The sequence below is a fragment of the Diplotaxodon limnothrissa genome, linkage group LG19 (genome assembly GCF_057381915.1).
Source record: "Diplotaxodon limnothrissa isolate DT_005_m linkage group LG19, D_limnothrissa_male_GT1.1, whole genome shotgun sequence".
Taxonomy (NCBI): domain Eukaryota; kingdom Metazoa; phylum Chordata; class Actinopteri; order Cichliformes; family Cichlidae; genus Diplotaxodon; species Diplotaxodon limnothrissa.
In genome coordinates this window covers 32,539,793-32,558,536 of record NC_140614.1, presented here as the reverse complement: position 1 = coordinate 32,558,536, position 18,744 = coordinate 32,539,793, and the positions used below count along the sequence as shown (strand labels likewise).

At 43.3% G+C, this 18,744-nt stretch overlaps 1 protein-coding gene across 2 annotated transcripts in view; it reads right to left on the bottom strand.

Moving 5' to 3' along the window:
• The window catches only part of LOC146612611 (formin), a 46,501-nt gene that overhangs the window by 7,476 nt on the left and 20,281 nt on the right, over positions 1-18,744 (bottom strand). For both annotated transcript variants that reach the window (XM_085343191.1, XM_085343190.1), the window contains 8 exons: positions 13,699-13,786; positions 10,809-10,870; positions 10,379-10,467; positions 9,562-9,691; positions 9,331-9,477; positions 9,164-9,223; positions 8,963-9,083; positions 3,415-3,507 (listed from right to left, as the gene is read on the bottom strand). In XM_085343191.1, the coding sequence (XP_085199317.1) occupies positions 3,415-3,507; positions 8,963-9,083; positions 9,164-9,223; positions 9,331-9,477; positions 9,562-9,691; positions 10,379-10,467; positions 10,809-10,870; positions 13,699-13,786 (790 nt within the window). The remainder of the gene's footprint in view (positions 1-3,414; positions 3,508-8,962; positions 9,084-9,163; positions 9,224-9,330; positions 9,478-9,561; positions 9,692-10,378; positions 10,468-10,808; positions 10,871-13,698; positions 13,787-18,744) is intronic.

Below are 18,744 nucleotides of genomic sequence, written 5' to 3'. Positions count from 1 at the left end.
GCTGTGGGGGTTGAGATGTCACTGACGGTGAGCATGTTATCCAAGCAACTGTTAAGCACTTTGTAAAGTCTGACATTACTTCTGTGTGTTTGTGCACGCGAGTCCCCACGAGAGCGAATCCTCACCTCAGCCTCAGGATGGTGGTCCGTTTGCTGAGGTGTGCGTGTCTGTGTGTGTGTTGTCGATGCAGTGCTGAAGCCGGGGTGGAGGGCTGAGCGGAGAGGCTTGGGAACTGGAGGCTCCTGTGGACTCCTGCCATGTAAAAGTGTCTAAATGCAAGGCAGATGTGTGCGGCGGGCCAGGCCGAGGTGCAAGAATTTATCTAGGGCCAGAGAGTGCCTGTGATCTCAGATTTATAGCATTTTTCCAGATTCATCCTTTTTACAATGATGGGGGACCTTTCCTACTTGAAGATTTAAGAGGGGGAAGTCTCCAAAAAATTGTTCAAAGGCAGGTTTGGGGGTCTTCTGGGAGAAGGTGAACTAAAGCCTTCGATCAACCACCCGGTTTACTTTTCATCTCTCTCTCTTTTTTTTTTTTTTTTTTAAACATGTATGTGGGCAAGAGGGTTAAGGTAAACCTAATGAAGGGGGGGTGGCAATGTCTGGGATAAAGGGAGGTGGTGGGGGGGGGGGGGGGGGGGGGGGGGAGAGGAGTGGGGCCGTGACCAATGGCGTTAGTCTCAGTGGGGGTCAGGCTGGCGCCTGAGGTACCCCTCTGGTGCGACTTTGCAGAGGTGGCATAGGAGTCGGGAGGGAGGGTTCAGGGAGAGCGAGAGAGAGATTGGCTCAGAGAGGGAGAGGATGTGTGAAGTTTCTCTTCCTCCGCTCCCCCGTGCAAACATGAAACCACTAGTCGCTAACTAGAAAGTTATGAGACGCGCATGCTGAGAAGGACAATAAAGCGAGGCTTTAAAACTCTGACACACTTTTCCAAACTGCCGCTTTACCTCGCAGCCAGATGACAAAGAGATGTAGAGCAGTCTGAGAGGGGATGCTGGAGATATAAAAACAAACCAAACACCCCTTTTCACCCCTGAACAACTCCACTAACAGAACAGAGACACATCTCAAAGACTTTAGATTAGAAGTGGCTCCTTGGACAGTTGTTAAGCGCAAATTTCACTTCATCTACGTAATTCACAGGCAGTCTGAGCGAGTGGAGTTTTGGTTACTGACTCACTAACAACAAAGGAAGCGTGAGGAGGTGATGATACACACGCATTTTCCGAGGAGAGACGGTGAAACGAGATTTACGCAAGCCGAGATAAAAAAATGAAAAAAGGCGCAGGAATTTGTTTTTAATTAGTCACGGTGTATATTCAACATGAAAAATATGCCAGTGTCAGTATCCCCAGAGGTTTCAAAGAGCGTCCAATAAAACGGCAAAGAAAAAAAAGTGGTGTTTAAAAAGAAAAAGCGTAACCTGGATTTTTATTTTAAGATTAAACAAAGGAAACAAACAGAGGCATATTCCAGAAAATCAGTATACAGGATGAAATAAATATAAAATTTAAGGTTGGACATATGACGGAGAAATTAAAATAAAAGAACAAGCAAATTCCAGAGGATAAAGGTTACAGGATAAGAGCAATGGAGAATTGTTTATTTTTAATGGAAGTCTCGTAATTATGGTTACATACTGCCGTTCAGGTAGAAAGCCTTTGAGACAAGAGGGCTCAGCTGGCTCACTGCTCAGTTTCTAGAACCACAGTATCCATTTATGCAGGCACCACCAGGCCTAAGGATGTGATCACAATATTAAAGCTACCACTGTTGCCTCACTTCAGTTAGCGAAAGTGGTTTAAATCAGATGTGGTGGATTTCCCTACACTCTTCCTTTTGGGTCATTTCCAGGAATTCTCATCACCCTAAAGCAGGGATATCAAACATTAGGTCCACTCCAATCCACTGGATAGCCTCGGAAAATGTGGAGGGGGGTATACATTTTGGACTTTTTAGTTTTACATCTTTTTCTACTGATAAAGACCTCCCACACAGACATTTATACTATGCCAAAGTAATTAAGTAATGATTAATGAACCACTTAATGACAAAAAAGTTTCAGTTTTTTCACCATCTACTGTAGAAACGTATGTTTTTTTTAAGTGGATCCACAGTGAATACCATAATAAATTTTCTGGAAATTAATACAATTCCAGCATAGTTTGTGCAATAATATACCAGAACTATTTCTGCAGTTTTACACATGAATTTTGTCATTTCTAAGCTTGAAGAGTCGTGCTGAGAGATTTATTTTATTTACAGCAGAATTTGGTTTATCACATAGACGGAGATGAAATTGCACAGCTTATTCTTATATTAAGAAATCTGAAGCATTAAAATGTGCAGTTAAACTCTTTACACCGTCAAAAAGTGGAGTTTTACTGCTTCGGCCCACTTAAGTGAGCTATATGTGGCCCATTGTGTAAAATGAGTTTGACAAGCGAACACTAGAGGACTTTGCTAATGCGTGGGTCAGAAAGGAGACAAGATGGTCCGAGTTTGTCAGTGCAGATCTGCTCCTGGTCCCTAAGAGTGATCCACCGAGGCGAGTCGGCTTTATTAGGCCACAGCTAAGGATGTCCTGCCAGCTTTATGGAACCCACGAGTACATAGGACCCATGTTAAACGCAACGTGATCTCTTCTACAGGCCTGTAGACTCCTGTCCTCATGCTGTCTTACAGGGCACCGAGACGCCCCTTCTCAGCAAGAACAAAAACACCCACGTTCACCAGGAGACGGGTTCTCTACCAACAAGCTGACTGTCTGACGTAGCAAAAAACCCCAAAAAACAAAACATAATTACAGCTCCCCGTTTTAAAAAGGACTCGTGCTGTGTGTCAGGGTGAAAACGGGGCCTTTCTGTCTCCCGGAGCTCGGTTTTGCAGCCATCTCACTGGTTGTAAATCATCTCTCCAAATGATTGTTTTATTTTTTAAAACACCTTCACATGAGCCAGGCCCACTCATGAGCACGAGTGAGGGCAAACATCCATTATGGCTATTGGAGGGAAAGGACTTCAGTGTCATTTAAAGGGAGCGGGAAAGATTAAACAACGTATCCCTCATCTTAATTTAACAGCAGCAGGAAATGGTTACTGCTGAACATTTGGAAAGGAAAGCCAAGGTTTACACGCACATCACAATAGTAATTGTACTAATTTAAATAGTAATCTTTGTGTTATGTTTTGGCAAATATTTAGTGTTGATAATGAAGACTGTGGACATTATTTTTGGAGGATTCTTATAGGTAAAAGCAGCCATGTGAAATGAGACATTCCTCAGAAAAAACATCAAATCCACACGTATTTACATGATCATGGCACTTAAGAGTAAAACTACAAAGAGAAGAAAAATAAGGAACATTTCTTTCCTTGTTTTAGATAAACAGGAACATGTTAACTTCACCCACCAGCACAGACGAATCCCTCCATCCTGTCCTTGAAAGGCTGCAGGTGTTCTTCTGATGAGTTAGCGCAGACTTTCTGCACATCCTTCTCACACGCTAGAAGAAGGAAAGAACAAAGAAAGAAAAAAGAGATGAAAGAAGGGCCTAAAGTGAGAGGTACAGATATACGAATAAAGTTAAAGTGTGTCTATCATTCAGGGCTGAAATTTATTCAACTTGTCTTTCTATGAGTGTATTTTGTAACACATCTCATCTCATTTTAACACAAGGATTTAAAAGGAGTTCTGATTCCTGGTAATCAGGATAAAAAAATGAACTGACAGACATTAAATAAAAAAAACTTTACACTACATTTGCTTGGAACAACATTTTTTATAATAAAGTTTTGCACATGTAAGTAAAGTAAATGCCACTAGAACAGTGCTCTGAAAAGATTGCAATGCATTGCACCGTTTTTTCATCTTTATAAAATACAAATATTCAGAGTGTAATGCATAGATGTTTTTGCCTGTAATATTTGGCCTTAAACGAGTGCTTACAGTAAGCACAAAGCTGCGCTTTTATTTTGTCCTCTAGTTCCACATTTAAACCAGTTTTCTCACCCATCCTCAGATTTCCCACCCCGCGCCTCGATTTACGCATCAGGCACATGCCAGTTTGCATATTGTCGAGGTTTATTTAAAACTAGTTTACACAATGGTGACCATTTCATTTGTATTCTACCTTCAGCGCTGGCCACATGTGTGAGCGGAGCAGATGTGTTTGCTGTTTGTGGATGCCCCCCCCCTCTGCCGTGCCAAATGATCCAACTCACACAAGTTCAGAGGAAACAGCCGTGAGTGAGCGTGTTCCAGCCGAACCTTTCCCCATTTCCTCTCAACTGTAACTACACACACACACAGACGCCTGGCAAAAATAACTTTGCACAATCCTTCAACCTGTAAGTCATTAATGGCAGCAATAAATACCTAAACTTGCTTATGACAGCATAGCTAAATAGTTCTGCAACAGAACAAGAGCATTAACAGGTCTGGCCGCAGTCTAACTTCACTGTGTCGCCGCTTTAACATCTCAGTTTGGCTCTCGTGCGTTTGCATGCGGAGCTGCCGCACCTGTAGTCCGGTAAACCCGCTCTATTGCTTGGTTTTATTTACTGGGTGTCTTATTAAACGAGACAGGAAGCACGACATCCCAGCATTAAAACTGAGACGCAACTACGTCAACAGCCGCTCGTTCTGGAATCCAGGGCTCTATTTAAAAGTGGGAGCCAGCAGTTATTCAAATAAAAAGACAGAACTCAGCAAGCACACAAACATGACAACCAAAATATCCTGTTTGGACAAACCACGTTTCCTTAACAAAAATCCCCCGACTCAAAAAGACCCATTAAAAAAAAGTGTTCAAAACAGCAAGTCTACAATTTAGAGGCGGCTCGCTTCCAAATGTGGTCCAGACAGCAAAGGCCGCAAGGAGGAAGCCCACAAAAACACAACAGCTGTAAAGAATAAAAGCCCAGGGCTCGGGTTTGAGACATTGTCTTGGAGTGATAATACATTTTTTGGAAAAAAGTGCATTCAGGAGGAGGACTCTCCTGCAAGCAAATGACTGACGCCATCAGGCCAGAAAAATAAAGCCAAACTTCTGTTAATGGTAACGTGAGTGTAAGTGAGCTAATCGCAAATACGTACAAAAATTAAGCTTAAGTAAAAAAACTAATCTTAATGTTTGCATGCAAGTTTTTTTTTAAAGATAATGGAGTAATAGACGACTTAATCAGCTCTGTAAATTAATGTAAATTAATAGTCTTCTTGCATTACAAATGCATTTTTTAATCTTTAGTAAAAAAGTATAATGAAAGAAATTTATTTTAAAGTACGCACTGAAATTTACAGCACCTATTTAATGTACTTTAAATGGTTTCTTATAGGTGTACCTAATAATATCTTCTTAAATAAGACTTCTCATTTAAAAGGACGCTGAATAAACTAATTAAATTTAAATAATAATAATGTGAATTACCATCAGAGGTACTGCATATATACATGCGCACCATACACAATTTACAGAGCCAACATTGGGAGGATGTAGTAGAACATAAAAACAGGATTTTTACTCTTTGCTTTGTTGGGCTCTCTGTCCAGACAACAACAGCTCTGCCCTTTAAATCCCAGTTCCCACATCACTGATCAGAGAGCACTGGTTTTATGCATTGCTGTATTTTTTTTATTTTTTTATTGTGATTTGCTTCTAAGACTTTGGTGGACAATGTTTAAGCAGCAAAAAGTAGTAAAAAAAAAAAAAAGCAGCAATATTTTAAGAACATGCATGAACAAAGCCAAAGAGTCATAGGTACAGCAACGAGGAGGATGAACAGAGTTAACTCGAGCAACACTTACAAAAACATGCATTTCTAAGGAGACACTGTTGAATCCATTATATGCAAATGTGATACTTGCATAATATGAGGTAATGGGCCAACAATTGTGCGTTTAAAAAACAGAAATATTGAAAAAAAAAAAATTTGGGTGGTGGTGATGGGGTTAAGTGGGAAGAAAAACAAACAGAAAGACAGACTTTTGCTCCATTTTCCAACCCTGTGTGGTTTGGAAAATGGGAGCTTTTGATGTTAACATGTACTTATGATTTTTACTGTTGTAAGCAAGAGCCCCCGCTGAAGCTACCAGGAAATCGCAGCCAGCCAGGACAATTCACGACTACGGAAAGTCGACTTAAAGACAAAGCCTACGAGTGGACGGAGACTCTGCGGAACACCACAAGATCTCAACCATGGCTGTTTGATGGATGGCTCGGTCTCACAAATGTGCCCATTACACTCCACTACCTCCCATTTGTGAAGCTCTGGTTCATGAGGAAGCAAAATCCACCGAAGAAGCAAACAAATGAGACGAGGAGACGCACAGTAAACGAGAGAAAAGATAAAAATCCTCCTCAGAACATTTTAACTCATTTGATAATTAATTTTTTTAAATATTTTAATGTAAGTTATATTCAGAATGTAACAGTGAACTTCATAAACTTTGCTGCACTCTTTTTTCCCCCCAGGAGGTTAAACCAGTCCAGTGCTCCAGCCGTGGCACATTCTAGTTATTTATACCTGGAAAGTGAATTCTCTCACTGATCTCCAATTATCTTTAGTTCCAGTGGTCTGTCAGTATCCAGCTCTCCTTTCTATGGGATGAAAAATGCTATCACCTCTCAGCAAGGCCAGCCAGGAGACTGCCGTAGGGTAAGGCGTTCTCTCTCCTTTCCATCCCTCATAAATCAACTCATATCCACCTAACTACAACTCTTCTCCCTTTTTTGCTGGAAATACAGCACTGACAGGTAGAAGCTTCAGGCAGGACTTTGAATATCAGCAGCAGCACTGAAATATGGCTTCAAGATGCATTAAAAGGAAAAGGTGCTTTTGTCTATATCTTTACAGATATAGACAAACTTTACATTTCAAATGCATCCATCCATTTTTTAGCTCTTTGGGTATGTGACATATGGACCTGGGGTTATCCGGGTCTATGCAGCCATTCTGCAATGTGCTGACAAATTTATTCGTATTCAAAAAGCTAGAAAATCGCACGATTACTTGCAACAAATCAACCAACATAAAAAAGGATCCGATTTTAGAGTAATTTTTGCCTTGTTTGGTCAACAGAATTCACTCATTCTGTTCCAAGCTGAGGCTCCATCGTAAAACAGGCCTCAGGCTAAAGGCCCAGCCTGAACCTGACATTAAAAGGCCATTTAAAATCGGGACACTGTCTGATTTGCCACAGTGATGAATGCCTAACCTAGGCCGGGACTTCTGTGAAACACTAAACTCCCCTGAGCAGCAAATGAGCTCTGACTGTTTCTTTTTATTTGATCCCATTTCATTTGGTTGCATCCCTTCCCATCTGTCTGGTTCAATTATGTGGCCGTTAAAGAGATCTTTTAGTAGGTAGCCGCTGGTCGAGAAGGGAAAAGGAATTCTGGGAAGACTTAAGAACTTTGAGTTGTGCCAAATTTTAATGATAAACTTAATCTTTAGTGCCGAGTTCTAAAGACTGACGCACAAATTAACCACAGCATGGTTTGTCTCACTGGGAGCTCCGAGTCCTACAGTAGGTTTAAGTCCTTATGGCCTCTCACTCATCCCTCTCCCTCTGAGAGCAGCACAGAAAAGGTCATCACCCTCTTCCCAAACAGGAAGCCCCATCAAAAGAGGATCACGTTTCTGCACAAGCCAGTGAAGAAGAGGGCAGCCAAGTGGACGGCAAGCCCTCTCCGGAGCAACTCAGCTCAAAGCTCAGAAACATACAGTATCCTAAATGTGCCCATGGCCCACGGAGGTGGACTAAGCTCAGCAGGGATGAAGTTCTCACTCTCAGCATCACAACTCCTTGCCTCTGACCCAAGGCTGCAGGGCAAGACACCGGCGACCACTGCAGTCACCACCTGAGGGGTGGGCTGCTCTGCTCGCCAAAGTCAAACAGTGCGAGTAAACCAAAGCGTGATCCGATGTTAGCTTCTCAGTGTCAGGCAGTGCTCTCGATGTGGATGGAAGTGATCTGTGTTAGCTTTATAATTAAGACCAGTTGCTTTCTTTTGGCTGGTTTATAATAGCCTGGCATAAATATTTATTCCTGGCGGCTGGAGAGGATAAAAATGGTGGGAGTCATAGGTGGAGCTCAGCAAACATCCAGAATCCAGGGCTTGCCCTGTGATGCAAATACCCCTAAGGACTACTGTGCCAGACTGCGTTGCAGCAGAGATCAAATACGAAGGCCCTCGTGTTGCATTTATTGTCTTCAGGTCTTCCATTTTTCCTAATAAATGAGTGACAGCTTGAGGTGGGTCTGGGTACTTTAGTAGACTCTTTGTATTTTTCCCTCGGGTCAGAGAGGAGAGGGCTTTAACAGCAATCTGAAAGACGCAGGGGAGAGCTGTGGAGCATATCTAATTGCTTTCATATGCCGTATTATTGGTTGATTTAAATAACGGCAGACACAAGGGGCACCGGGGGGCATCGCCTTTAACCTCCGTGTGGCCCTGGCCAAGACTAACTGGCTGCTTGGCTGGGTTACTGAGTGGCTCGGCGCCCAGGACACTACCAGCACAGAACATCAAAAGTGTATTTAATTTTTAATCCCCCTATTGTCCCTCTGATGTATCCTCAGTGACCTGGAATTTGTTTTTTGGGTTTTACTCTAGCTTTAAATGCTGCACAGACAAAGATATAAAGATGCCAAATGTCTTGCCACTAGTCCTGTAACAGGAAAGCCTGTCGTGTTATGATGACACGGTTGTTAAGATACAATAACTGGGAATTGGGAAAGGCTCCCTCGGGCCATTCGAGGTCCTGAATAAACCCAGAAACCTCCCTGCAGAGGGAGGGGAGAGTCCACGGGATGTGCATTTACATTTAAACTGCTCTGGTGAAAGATGGTAATGTATACAATTACGCTGACTGATTTACTGGGGAACAAAGATAACCTAAGCAATAAATTCAATGTGGTAGAAATGAACCCGCTTATACGAGTGGGGCACGTCGTACCGGTCAGATCTTTCTTGAGTTTTCGGAGGTCTTTGGCGAGGTCATCAAACTTAACCTGAGAAGCCTGGAAGACGTTCTGTGGCTCTGGCAGAGGGAACACACTCTTTTCCGTACCAGCATGCTGCAATAATGAAGCAACGTGTTACTTAGGAGACATTTAAAAGCTGTTAAACTTTATTTTTTTTAAAATGATTAATTTACCTCATCAAAATTACGCAAGTAGTATAAAACCACGTAATCCACCAAGTTCATGCGATTGTCCTGAAGAAAGAAAACAGCAAAACAGACAATTAAGATAAAGGGCATGAATCAGCTCACTAGGATATTACTCTACTTTTATAAGACTTTAGAGCCTTTAACGGTTTTACCCGGCTCTTGACGTCCTTTAGCTTGGGGAGGATCTCCAGCCCAAAGCCATCAGCCTGCCCTCTCGTCCTGTTCCCTCCATTCATATAGTTCCCAAAGGCCAGAACGAGACCTATTATATCCCGCAAACTGTTGCAATCAAGCAACTCCTGACATTGACAAACACAGTTTGTTTGGGGTTAGTTCTTGTAGGCGGACACTTTTTAAGCAGTTTGTTGTCGTGACGTTCTTACTTTGCTGACGTTGGAGATGATCTCCACCTTGCGACGTATAGAAGAGACGGTGTCGAGGAATACCGACTGGAAGATGATGCATCGGGCTCGGCTCGCAAAGTCCGGAATGTGAGAGAGTTCATAGAGAAACCTGAAAAACAAAAGGGGAGGAGGGGCAGAGAGAGGATGAGAAGGAGGTGGAAGAGTATGGGATGTGATGTGTTATGACAGAATTAAACAAAACGTCTAACAGGAAGAACTATTTTGGGTCCTTGGCAGGCCCAGCTTCCCCACGCAGGCTGACTGAGTCAACGTTGCTGTTCGCAGGCAGGCAGCTGCTAGTCATGAGCCGCGCTGCTCGGCTGGGTTTGAAAGGTCCGCGGGGTCGGGTGGAGGAAAGCGGCGAGCGGCGCACGGAGACTGATCAAAGGTAGCTCTGGCCTGATGCGGGACGACTTATGTAAACAGTGCCGTGTCGGAGGGGAGCGGAGTGGAGTGGTAACATCCTGTGTGATTAGACCCTGCTGATGGAGGTAGACACTGAGTAGGGATGACTCAGGAGGCTATAGTGACAGCTCTGGTCAAACATGGAAATAGGAAGGCCAGGCTGAATGGCACCGCTGGATCCAGGCCTCGTTAACTGCTTAACCCTGACAAAAACTACTGAAGCAGTGTCCATTAATGCACATTTTTGCACGTACGCAAAGGCTATGTAAAAATGCACACTTTGTGCAGAAACTAATGACGAAGCCCTGAGATAGATATCCATAGCTCTATATCTCTGTATCCTTTCACACATAATCAAATTGGTGAGACCTGATTCAAAACAAAATCTTACTGTTCAGGTTTGTCCAGCAGTTTCACTTCGTCTTCTTTGGATGTCTCATAATGTCTCGTTATCTTTTCCATCTCGTCACTGGTGGCCCTCTATGGAGAGACAATGCAAAGGTCATTACAAAGATGTGGCTCAATACTGTGATGAAATATACGCGATTCAACTTTTTGTTAGAGAAGATTTTAAGATGCATCTGTATAGAAACCTTATTTGCTTCGGTAACACCATATATAGTGGGGGAAATATTGATATTCTGTATCTCGCCATTAAAATGAAGCTAACAGAAAAAAAAAATTAGAGAAAACGTACAAATTCAGCAGGGAGTCGAATGATAATTTCCCCTGATGTAGATGTTATCTAGTTTTATTTTAAACTTGTGAAAACTTTAGAGCCTTTTGTTTAGACATTTAAATGTCACACACACGCTACTTACGTTTTCATATAAAGCCTCAATTGTCTCCAAATCCACCACAGAATTGTCCACATTAAGAACAGCTGGAAAAGATAACAGAAGCAGTCGGTGTTATAAAGAACAGACCCACAACAGCCCTTTAATTTACTTACAGGCTGAATAATGGAACATTACATTTGTGGCAGCTTTATAGAGCCTATATTCATATTTGACAGAAAAAGATTTCCCAAACCAGTAAAACAAAGAATGACATTAAAAAAAACAAACAAAACAAGTGAAGTGCATAACTCAGTTGCCATTTAACTGAATTATACACCTAATTTACAATATTAGCTTGAGGTAGTAAAGCTGGGAGTGTGGCCAGGCTGAGCACACTTGAGTCTGAGACCGCAGATGCTGAGTGTACGCCGAAGCTCCTTTCCCCCCTCTTGTCGTGGACAAGCGAACTGGGGGACGAAGCCCGTCAGCACGGCAAAGAAAGGAAAGCCTGAAACTGCTTAACCTCAGAGCTCACAGCTAGAACCACCAACAGCCAACTAATGAGTTTGAGGTGGGCAGTAGATGGTGCACTAAGGAAAAACAAAGGATGCCAGAGCAGATAGGAAGTGAATGCAACAGGCAATCGTTTAAAAGGTTTTTGTACGTTCGAGTGTGTAAACAGAAGGCAAAATGAAACGATCACAGAAAGAGACCGTGTCGTAGGTTTATAGCTTAGTGATGCACGTAGAAGTGGGTACGGTCAACACTGCTTTTGGATCAGCTCATGGTTGTCTGGTCGCTGTCAGCCGAGAAGGTCTGTGCACGACCTGCTCCTCTGAAATGCGCTACTCAGTTGCCGTGGCCACAGAGGAGACGCGTCAATCAGTCGAAAACTAATATCAGCAATTTATGCTGCAAATTTAAGCTAAAGTTTGCAAACATTTGCCATCATAAACTACACAACATACCACATCAGCTAAACCTGCTGAAATTTACAAAACTTATGACACTTATTTGACCCAAAAGAAGAAAGCTGAACATCATAAAATCTAGTTTACATGTGTTTCTGCTGGACTACACGGCTGCTTATTCATCCTGATTGTTTTGGTGTGAGCTGCTCAGTGCAGGAGAATCTGGTGCTTTGTCCTTGTCTTAATTATACTGAAACCAATGGAACTAAAAAGGCACTTCTGATTATCAAAACACATTAAAAACCAAACAAAACAAAAAAAAAAGGTCTGCAAAAATGTCTTTAGAACAGATTTCTTTCTTTTTTTATCAGTTGAATGTCTCGTGTATTAAACTTGCACAGGTAATGTTAACAATTTTGGCCAGCGACTACTTCCACCTAACAAGGTAACAATTTGCGTTCTGGTTCCCAGCTGTTCTGTTGCAGAGAAGCTGTCAATGTGGTCCCGACGTCTGGATCAGAGAAAACGCTGGAGGTCCATTTCCTACATCTTATTAGAGTGGATTATTCAGTCCCTCAGCCACGCAGCCGTCAATCACCCACCAAAGGGGGCCTGCTTCAGTGTGCACAGGAGCACTCTGATCCGAGGGGAGCCGGATATCTCTCCACACCGACAGATCAAAGCGTGCCTGCCAACGGCTTCACACCCTCTCCTTCCACTTTTCACTCGTGTGTGTGTGTGTGTGTGTGTGTGTGGTGTGTGTGTGTGGTGTGTGTGTGGTGTGTGTGTGGTGTGTGTGGGGGGGGAGAGCCTCCCTTTGCCCTTGAACCATGGTGGCCCTTGAGGTCGCCCAGTCACTTCCACGGGTGCATTTGACCCCCCCTTGCTCTTAACCCGAGTACTGCCTTCTCTAGTTCCCTGCTTCCCACTCTCTCCCTCCCTAGTAGCTGTAATTACATTACATGTACCATGTCCTTTTAATTTGGCAACAAAGGGGAGGCAAGCAGGCGAAGCAAGGGACTAGCGCCCTCAGAAGTGCTTATTAAGGTGCTGTCCTTCATTGTCAAATTCAAATTGTCCATTTCGCATACACCTCCCATTAAAGCACAAGGAAGCAGCCTCACGCTGGGTGTGAGCCGGCCTTTTTTTTTTACCAAACTGACACTGGAACAGAAGAGAAACTGAACTGAAAGGGGGGAGAAAAAAAGAAATCGAAACAGGATGGTTGTCCTGGTGTATCCGCTTTTCTGGCTTGTGTTTTGAGTTGGTTTTATGTGGTAGCGCAGTGTCTGCTAACTGTGGAACGTGGTTTTGTACATGCTTAGATCATTAGTGGGGTGTCAGTCCCATTAGGCTTGTGGAAACCGTCACTGGCTACAATAAACAGATCTGCTGGCCGCCTGCTCAGACAAGCAGGCGGCAGCCATTCTCCGCCACAGTCCGAGGGCCGGACTAATTCCTGGCCCACCTATGATGTCCCCAACACACATACTATGCGTTTACTCACCCATGCAGGGACTTTAGACATGCACATGTATGCGTGCATTTTCCACAGAACCGTCAAGAATGCAATCAATCTATTCAGCTCTTAAAATGAAGGAGATGGCAATTTGACTTTAACCAGCACAGGAGGCCTGTCAGAAAAAGCGAAAGGCTGCTTTCATCGCGACGTGGCCGTCTCACATTTTGACAAATTGAGGATTTTTCTTTCCCACAGTGGTAACTGGAAAAATCATCCACTTTCCACTTGAAACAAATTAATCCAGAAAAAAAGTGTCTGGAGTTACAAATTAGTAGCTGTCAAGACACTGGAAATTATCCTCTGCTGCAGAGTTCACTATCTCATCTCTAAAAATAACTCCATCTGCATCTCCTCAGGAGTCCTGCTCACTTTAATGGTGAAGAGGAGAGTAAATTTAGTTTATCGCAGCTGAATCGGAATACGAGTTTGTTCTGTGAAAGGCAGGAAAATAATGTAGTGTTTGCAAGCTTCTAGATGACGCTGGAAAAGATTTTTTCACCTTGCTGAATGTCCTTCATCTCCAGATGCAGGCTTGATATCAGGATGCCAACTGCCTGGGAACGCTTCCCGTCCAGCAGCTTGATAATCTGGAGAGAAAGAAAAAAACCAAACAAACCACAAAATAATTTACATTATAAAGTATCGAGAGAGTTGGGGGTGGGGTGGGGGGATTCAAATATGAAATATGGGTTATAGAAAAATGCAGTTTTTTAGCTTAACATGACATTTACTCTTTACGCAAATCATCCCTCATTATTCAAAATGTGACATCAAATAACCTGAGGAACAGACGGTGAATAAAAAGTTCATTCGAGCAGCGAGAGGGTGGGTTAAATTCACCAGTTCCCCTCCGTGGCAGGTGACGGACGACCAGCGAGAGAGCGCCCAAAGCCCCAGTTAGTCCCAGCAGTCGGCGAATCACCCGGGATTGACCCAAATGACCGAACTAATCAGCACTAATTGTGATAACCCATCATCGTGACGCAAACTACCGGGAAATGTGGCGCGCGCACACACATAGCCGGGACCCTCTTTATCAAGTTACATTAATGAGAAAGCGAAAGTTAGGAAAAGCACCTCCTCCAAAGTTTACCAGAAAACACGTGCGAGATATAATCAAAAAATATCAAGTCGCAGTGAAAGTACAAAGGCAAAAAGTGGCACCATAAAAGGACAGTCTTGAAGAGCACGGCAAAGAGAAGCAGTAACTATAAATTCACAGGATTTTTATTTGTGCCTACACATGGTCACAATTACTTATGACTGAATTAGCCGTAAAACCAGAGAACGTTTTGGCAAGGTAAAGCCCCGCTCTAAAAGTTAATGTGTCAGGCTTCTTCATTAGGTATTATGGTGTTGTCGGCTACTGGGCTGTCCAGTGGGAGCTGGAGAGCAGAAGCCTTAGAAGTTGGTATTGCATTACAGGGCGTTAGTGGGTGCCATGCTGCTTCCAGCTCTATTACCTGGATCACTAGGGATCTCCTACACTGGGGACTATGAGACGGCTGAGTACCAGGCTTTCCCAACACCTCTAATTAACCACTCTGGATGGGCCGCACTAAAAGCGGCGAGGAACCTTTGCAGAAGTCGCCAATTAGCCTAAACAGTTAAGTTAATGAGAAAAGACAAGTGATGTTGGATGCTTGCCTCGAGACACGCAAACAGCTCGGGGTAGGTGGAGAGAGCCGGGAGATGCTGATGCTGAGACAGGTAGACACCAATAGCTAATGGCTCCCTCCGGTGGAGAACAAGAGAACTGACCCGACACGGCTGAGGACGCTCGAGTAACGGAGACGAGTCAAGAGAAAGAGGAAGAAAGGGGGGGGAAAGCGAGCAGTCTAAGAAAATAAACAAAATCATGGAAGGAGACACTGAGATGTCAGAGCCTTGAGCTGAAGCAGGTGGCCGGTGTTAGGCGATGCGGCCTGGGTGATGCAGAATCCGAGCCGAACGGATAGTTTACACAGCCACGTCTGAGCGAGCGGCCTGCTCCGCAGTGATGTCTCTCTGACTATCTGTCTGAAATCACCCAGGCAAATGTTACAATAACAACTGGTTCGAGACTTCCCATCAATAACCAGTTGTGATACACTCAGCAACCCCAGTCTCGCCCAGAAGTGTTAATCTTACGCCCACTCTCCCACGTCATAGCCACCACTTCAAATATGTCTTTAATAAACGTAGTACGATTGCTCATAAGTTATTCCCATAAACCCGTAAAGCTGCTGTTTGTTAACTTGCCATGTATAAACTTGATAGAGCTCTGATTTATGTGCATAAAAGAGACCTCAGTTTTTGTGTTTACTAATGTGCATATTTGTACACGCACACGCCGGCATATTTAACCGGAATATTCCCTCATCATCATCATCATCCCTCCCTCCCCTCCTCGATCCTCAAAAATGCACCGACGTGCCCATCGCCTGCTCCCCCGCTCACATAGGTGCCCATACTTTATCGCCTCCACCAGCCATCGGGGTGAAGCCACATGCGTGCAATTATACCCCCGGTCCCGTCTTCCCCGGTGAGAGAGCTCCCCTCAGCTTTGATATGCTAATCGGCGCAGAGAGACGAGCTCCAGAGTAAACAAGAGCTTTGATTTTTCTATGGCACACATGATAAAGATTAACTCACTCATGTAGGCATCGCCTGCATCCCCCGAGTTTCAACTCTTGGCGTGTGCAGTTGCTGGAAAACGGGGAAGTGGCTCATATGCATAATGTACACACACATTCCTTTCCCACCCACTCATCTCCTCTCGCCGTCCACAGCCCCCGGGGCTGTGGTGTTAGCATGTTCTGGCAACACTTTCTGAGCAAGTGCATAATGACTTGCGGGGGACGTGCCGTCACCACACAGGTGTGTTCAAGCAAGCGGGCACACGCAGACGCGCAAATAAAAACAGACGCAGAAACACACAAATGGAGACAAACAAAGACTCCTTAATACAGATACGTAACCAGATTCGCTGGCAACGTTGACTGAAAATGAGTGTGCTGACAGATGGGAGGCAGGTAGCCCACATGTGTGTCAGCCGGTATTGCGCAGAGGAAGACGTCACGCCAAACTGAGAAGCTATCACCTACATCCCTGTCCAATCAGAACCTCCAGAATAAAAGAGTCTTTTCAACAGTCGTGCTTAAATCTCTGTTCTGGGCAGACATTTATAAAGCTTCCGAGTGTGTTTAAAGAACCACATGGGGAGAATGATTTTTGCGAAAACTACAGAACAAGACAGATTTATTAACAAACCTCCTACAACTTAGAGGGAGGTGAAGGTGCAGCGCTGCCAGAAGCTTACAGGAAGACAGACAATCAAAAAAGGGAAGCATGTCCCACTGCGCATGAAGTTTCTTGATCTCTTCTACAGAAGTCTGTTTATTTTACTTATTTTATTAAGAAACAACTATTACAATTTGAAACAAGTAGATGAAGAAAGAACAGGTCAGTTATGGGAAATACAGTACAGTGAAAAACTCTTTATATTTTACGTCTAAGGAGCCAAACACTGTTGTATTTTTGAAAGAAGCCCTGCAGAATATTTCGTCCTGGCTTCTTCGCGGCCTTTCAAAACGTTTCTTAGCTGTGGCTGTGAAGCCACTCAACACTGACTTATGAATCCTTCAAGCATAAAAAAAAACAATGTGTCTGCACATAACAGACAATTTGGCAAAGAAAGAACTTTAAATTGAATCTTCAGACACTTTTCGCTTGTATTTTAGGGAATATTTAAAAAATGCCAATGAAAATACAGTTTGAGAGCCATAAAAATAGTATTTATGCATCAACAGTGATTCCGATTGGTGTGAATTGTGAAGAAAAGAAATTGGACAAGTGGAGGATAAAAGAAGAAGTGCTCGACTCAAAAGCACCGACAACAGGTTTCATGGAGTGATGAATCCATATTTGAAAATTCTGGTTCAAATCACTGTCGATACAGTAACAGCGTTACAACAGTGAGTATCTAAAGCCATCTGTAAAACACAGTTGAGGCTCTGTCAGGATTTGGGGCTGAATTTTAGCCAGTGGATCTCAACGTTACTGAAGCAGGGTGGGATCATGTTGACAGAACGGAACAAAAGGCAGCCAACATCCACGGAAGAGCCCTGAATGTCCTTCAAGAAGCCTGGAGAACTACTCCTGAAGACTACTTACAGAAATGATAAGAAAGCTGAAAGAGTTCAGCCTCTGTTAAAGAATAAAGGTGGTCACACCAAAAATATTGACTTTAAAGTATAAACTGTTTTTGCCTTATAAATTGTATTTCCATGCATGTTTGCACAGTTTAATAATTGCTGCACCCATTTCCCATTTTTTCCGATAACTGAATAATGGCTCAAGACTTTTGCACAGCAGGTCAAGTAGTAGCTTAGCTTCTCATATGAATTTTCTTAGCAAGTTTTTCGAATACTTTATTTCTGTTCTGTGATTCAAACGCATCACTACATTTGCATAGATTATTTAGCCACTTCCTGACATTTATTAAGCTTCAGAATAACTGATAAAATCAAACCGCTTGCAACCAGGACTATGACGGTGCGCTCACAAAACTAGGTGGAAAGATGACGCAATGAAAATTGTGGAAGCCCTATTCCTTTGCACCCCGAAGGAATTTAAACAGTGTGACATCCTCTCATAGAAGTCTAAGCAGATGCAACTCATGAGCCAAAAATACTTGCCTGTGAATCACATGTATCACTTAATGTAACATGACTAATGCTACAATGTCATCCAAATATCCTGGAGGTTGTGAGCCTGCCTCTGTTTCAGTACTGCAGGACTCTGTCAGACAACAAGTAAACAACGTGTACTTTTATACTCTGCAGTTGCTGGGGGGCCTATAGCGTTCTCTTTTGCACCATCTAAGATATCCTTATCCATTTTCTTTCCTCCTTCCGCTCAGAAGCAGCTAATCTTCTGTTATACTGTTTCCCCTTACTCCCCAGCTTCCCAAAAAGATGTGGCCCGCTTTCCTTTCTTTCCTGTACTTTAACCAGCTGAACTTCTTGGAAACCATCATCTGCTGGTTATTATTTAGATGATCTCCCTCGCAAATTATTTCCCCTCCAGTCACTCAGAGTATAAACTTTCAGGGATAGAAAATTATTAAGTAAACAAGTTTCTATTATTCCGATGACCTTTCCAGTGAGCTGAACGTCAAGGCAGCCGGAAACAATTCCCCCTTTAACCCCAGAAATAACTGCATAAAATTAAATTAAATAAAACCACAGTACTGAGAACAAAAAGTCTAAACACAGATAACAAACCCAGCCGGTGTAGCACAAACGTCCTTCTTTCAAATACCGGGGGGAGGGGACAAGTGTTATGTTGGACATGGGATTTTTTTGATTGTTATGAATTTGCTTCAACATGTTGTTATTAATGGGGGCCAAACCTCCTTTAGAATGATGTAAGCCCAGACAGGACACAGTTGGCGAGATCTGTGTCTGGATGTGGCTGTCTGTGTTGGATCAAATGTTGGACAGTCTGAGTGACCCGACTGAATCGGGAGATCTTGGGATGGACACACACATATACACGTTCT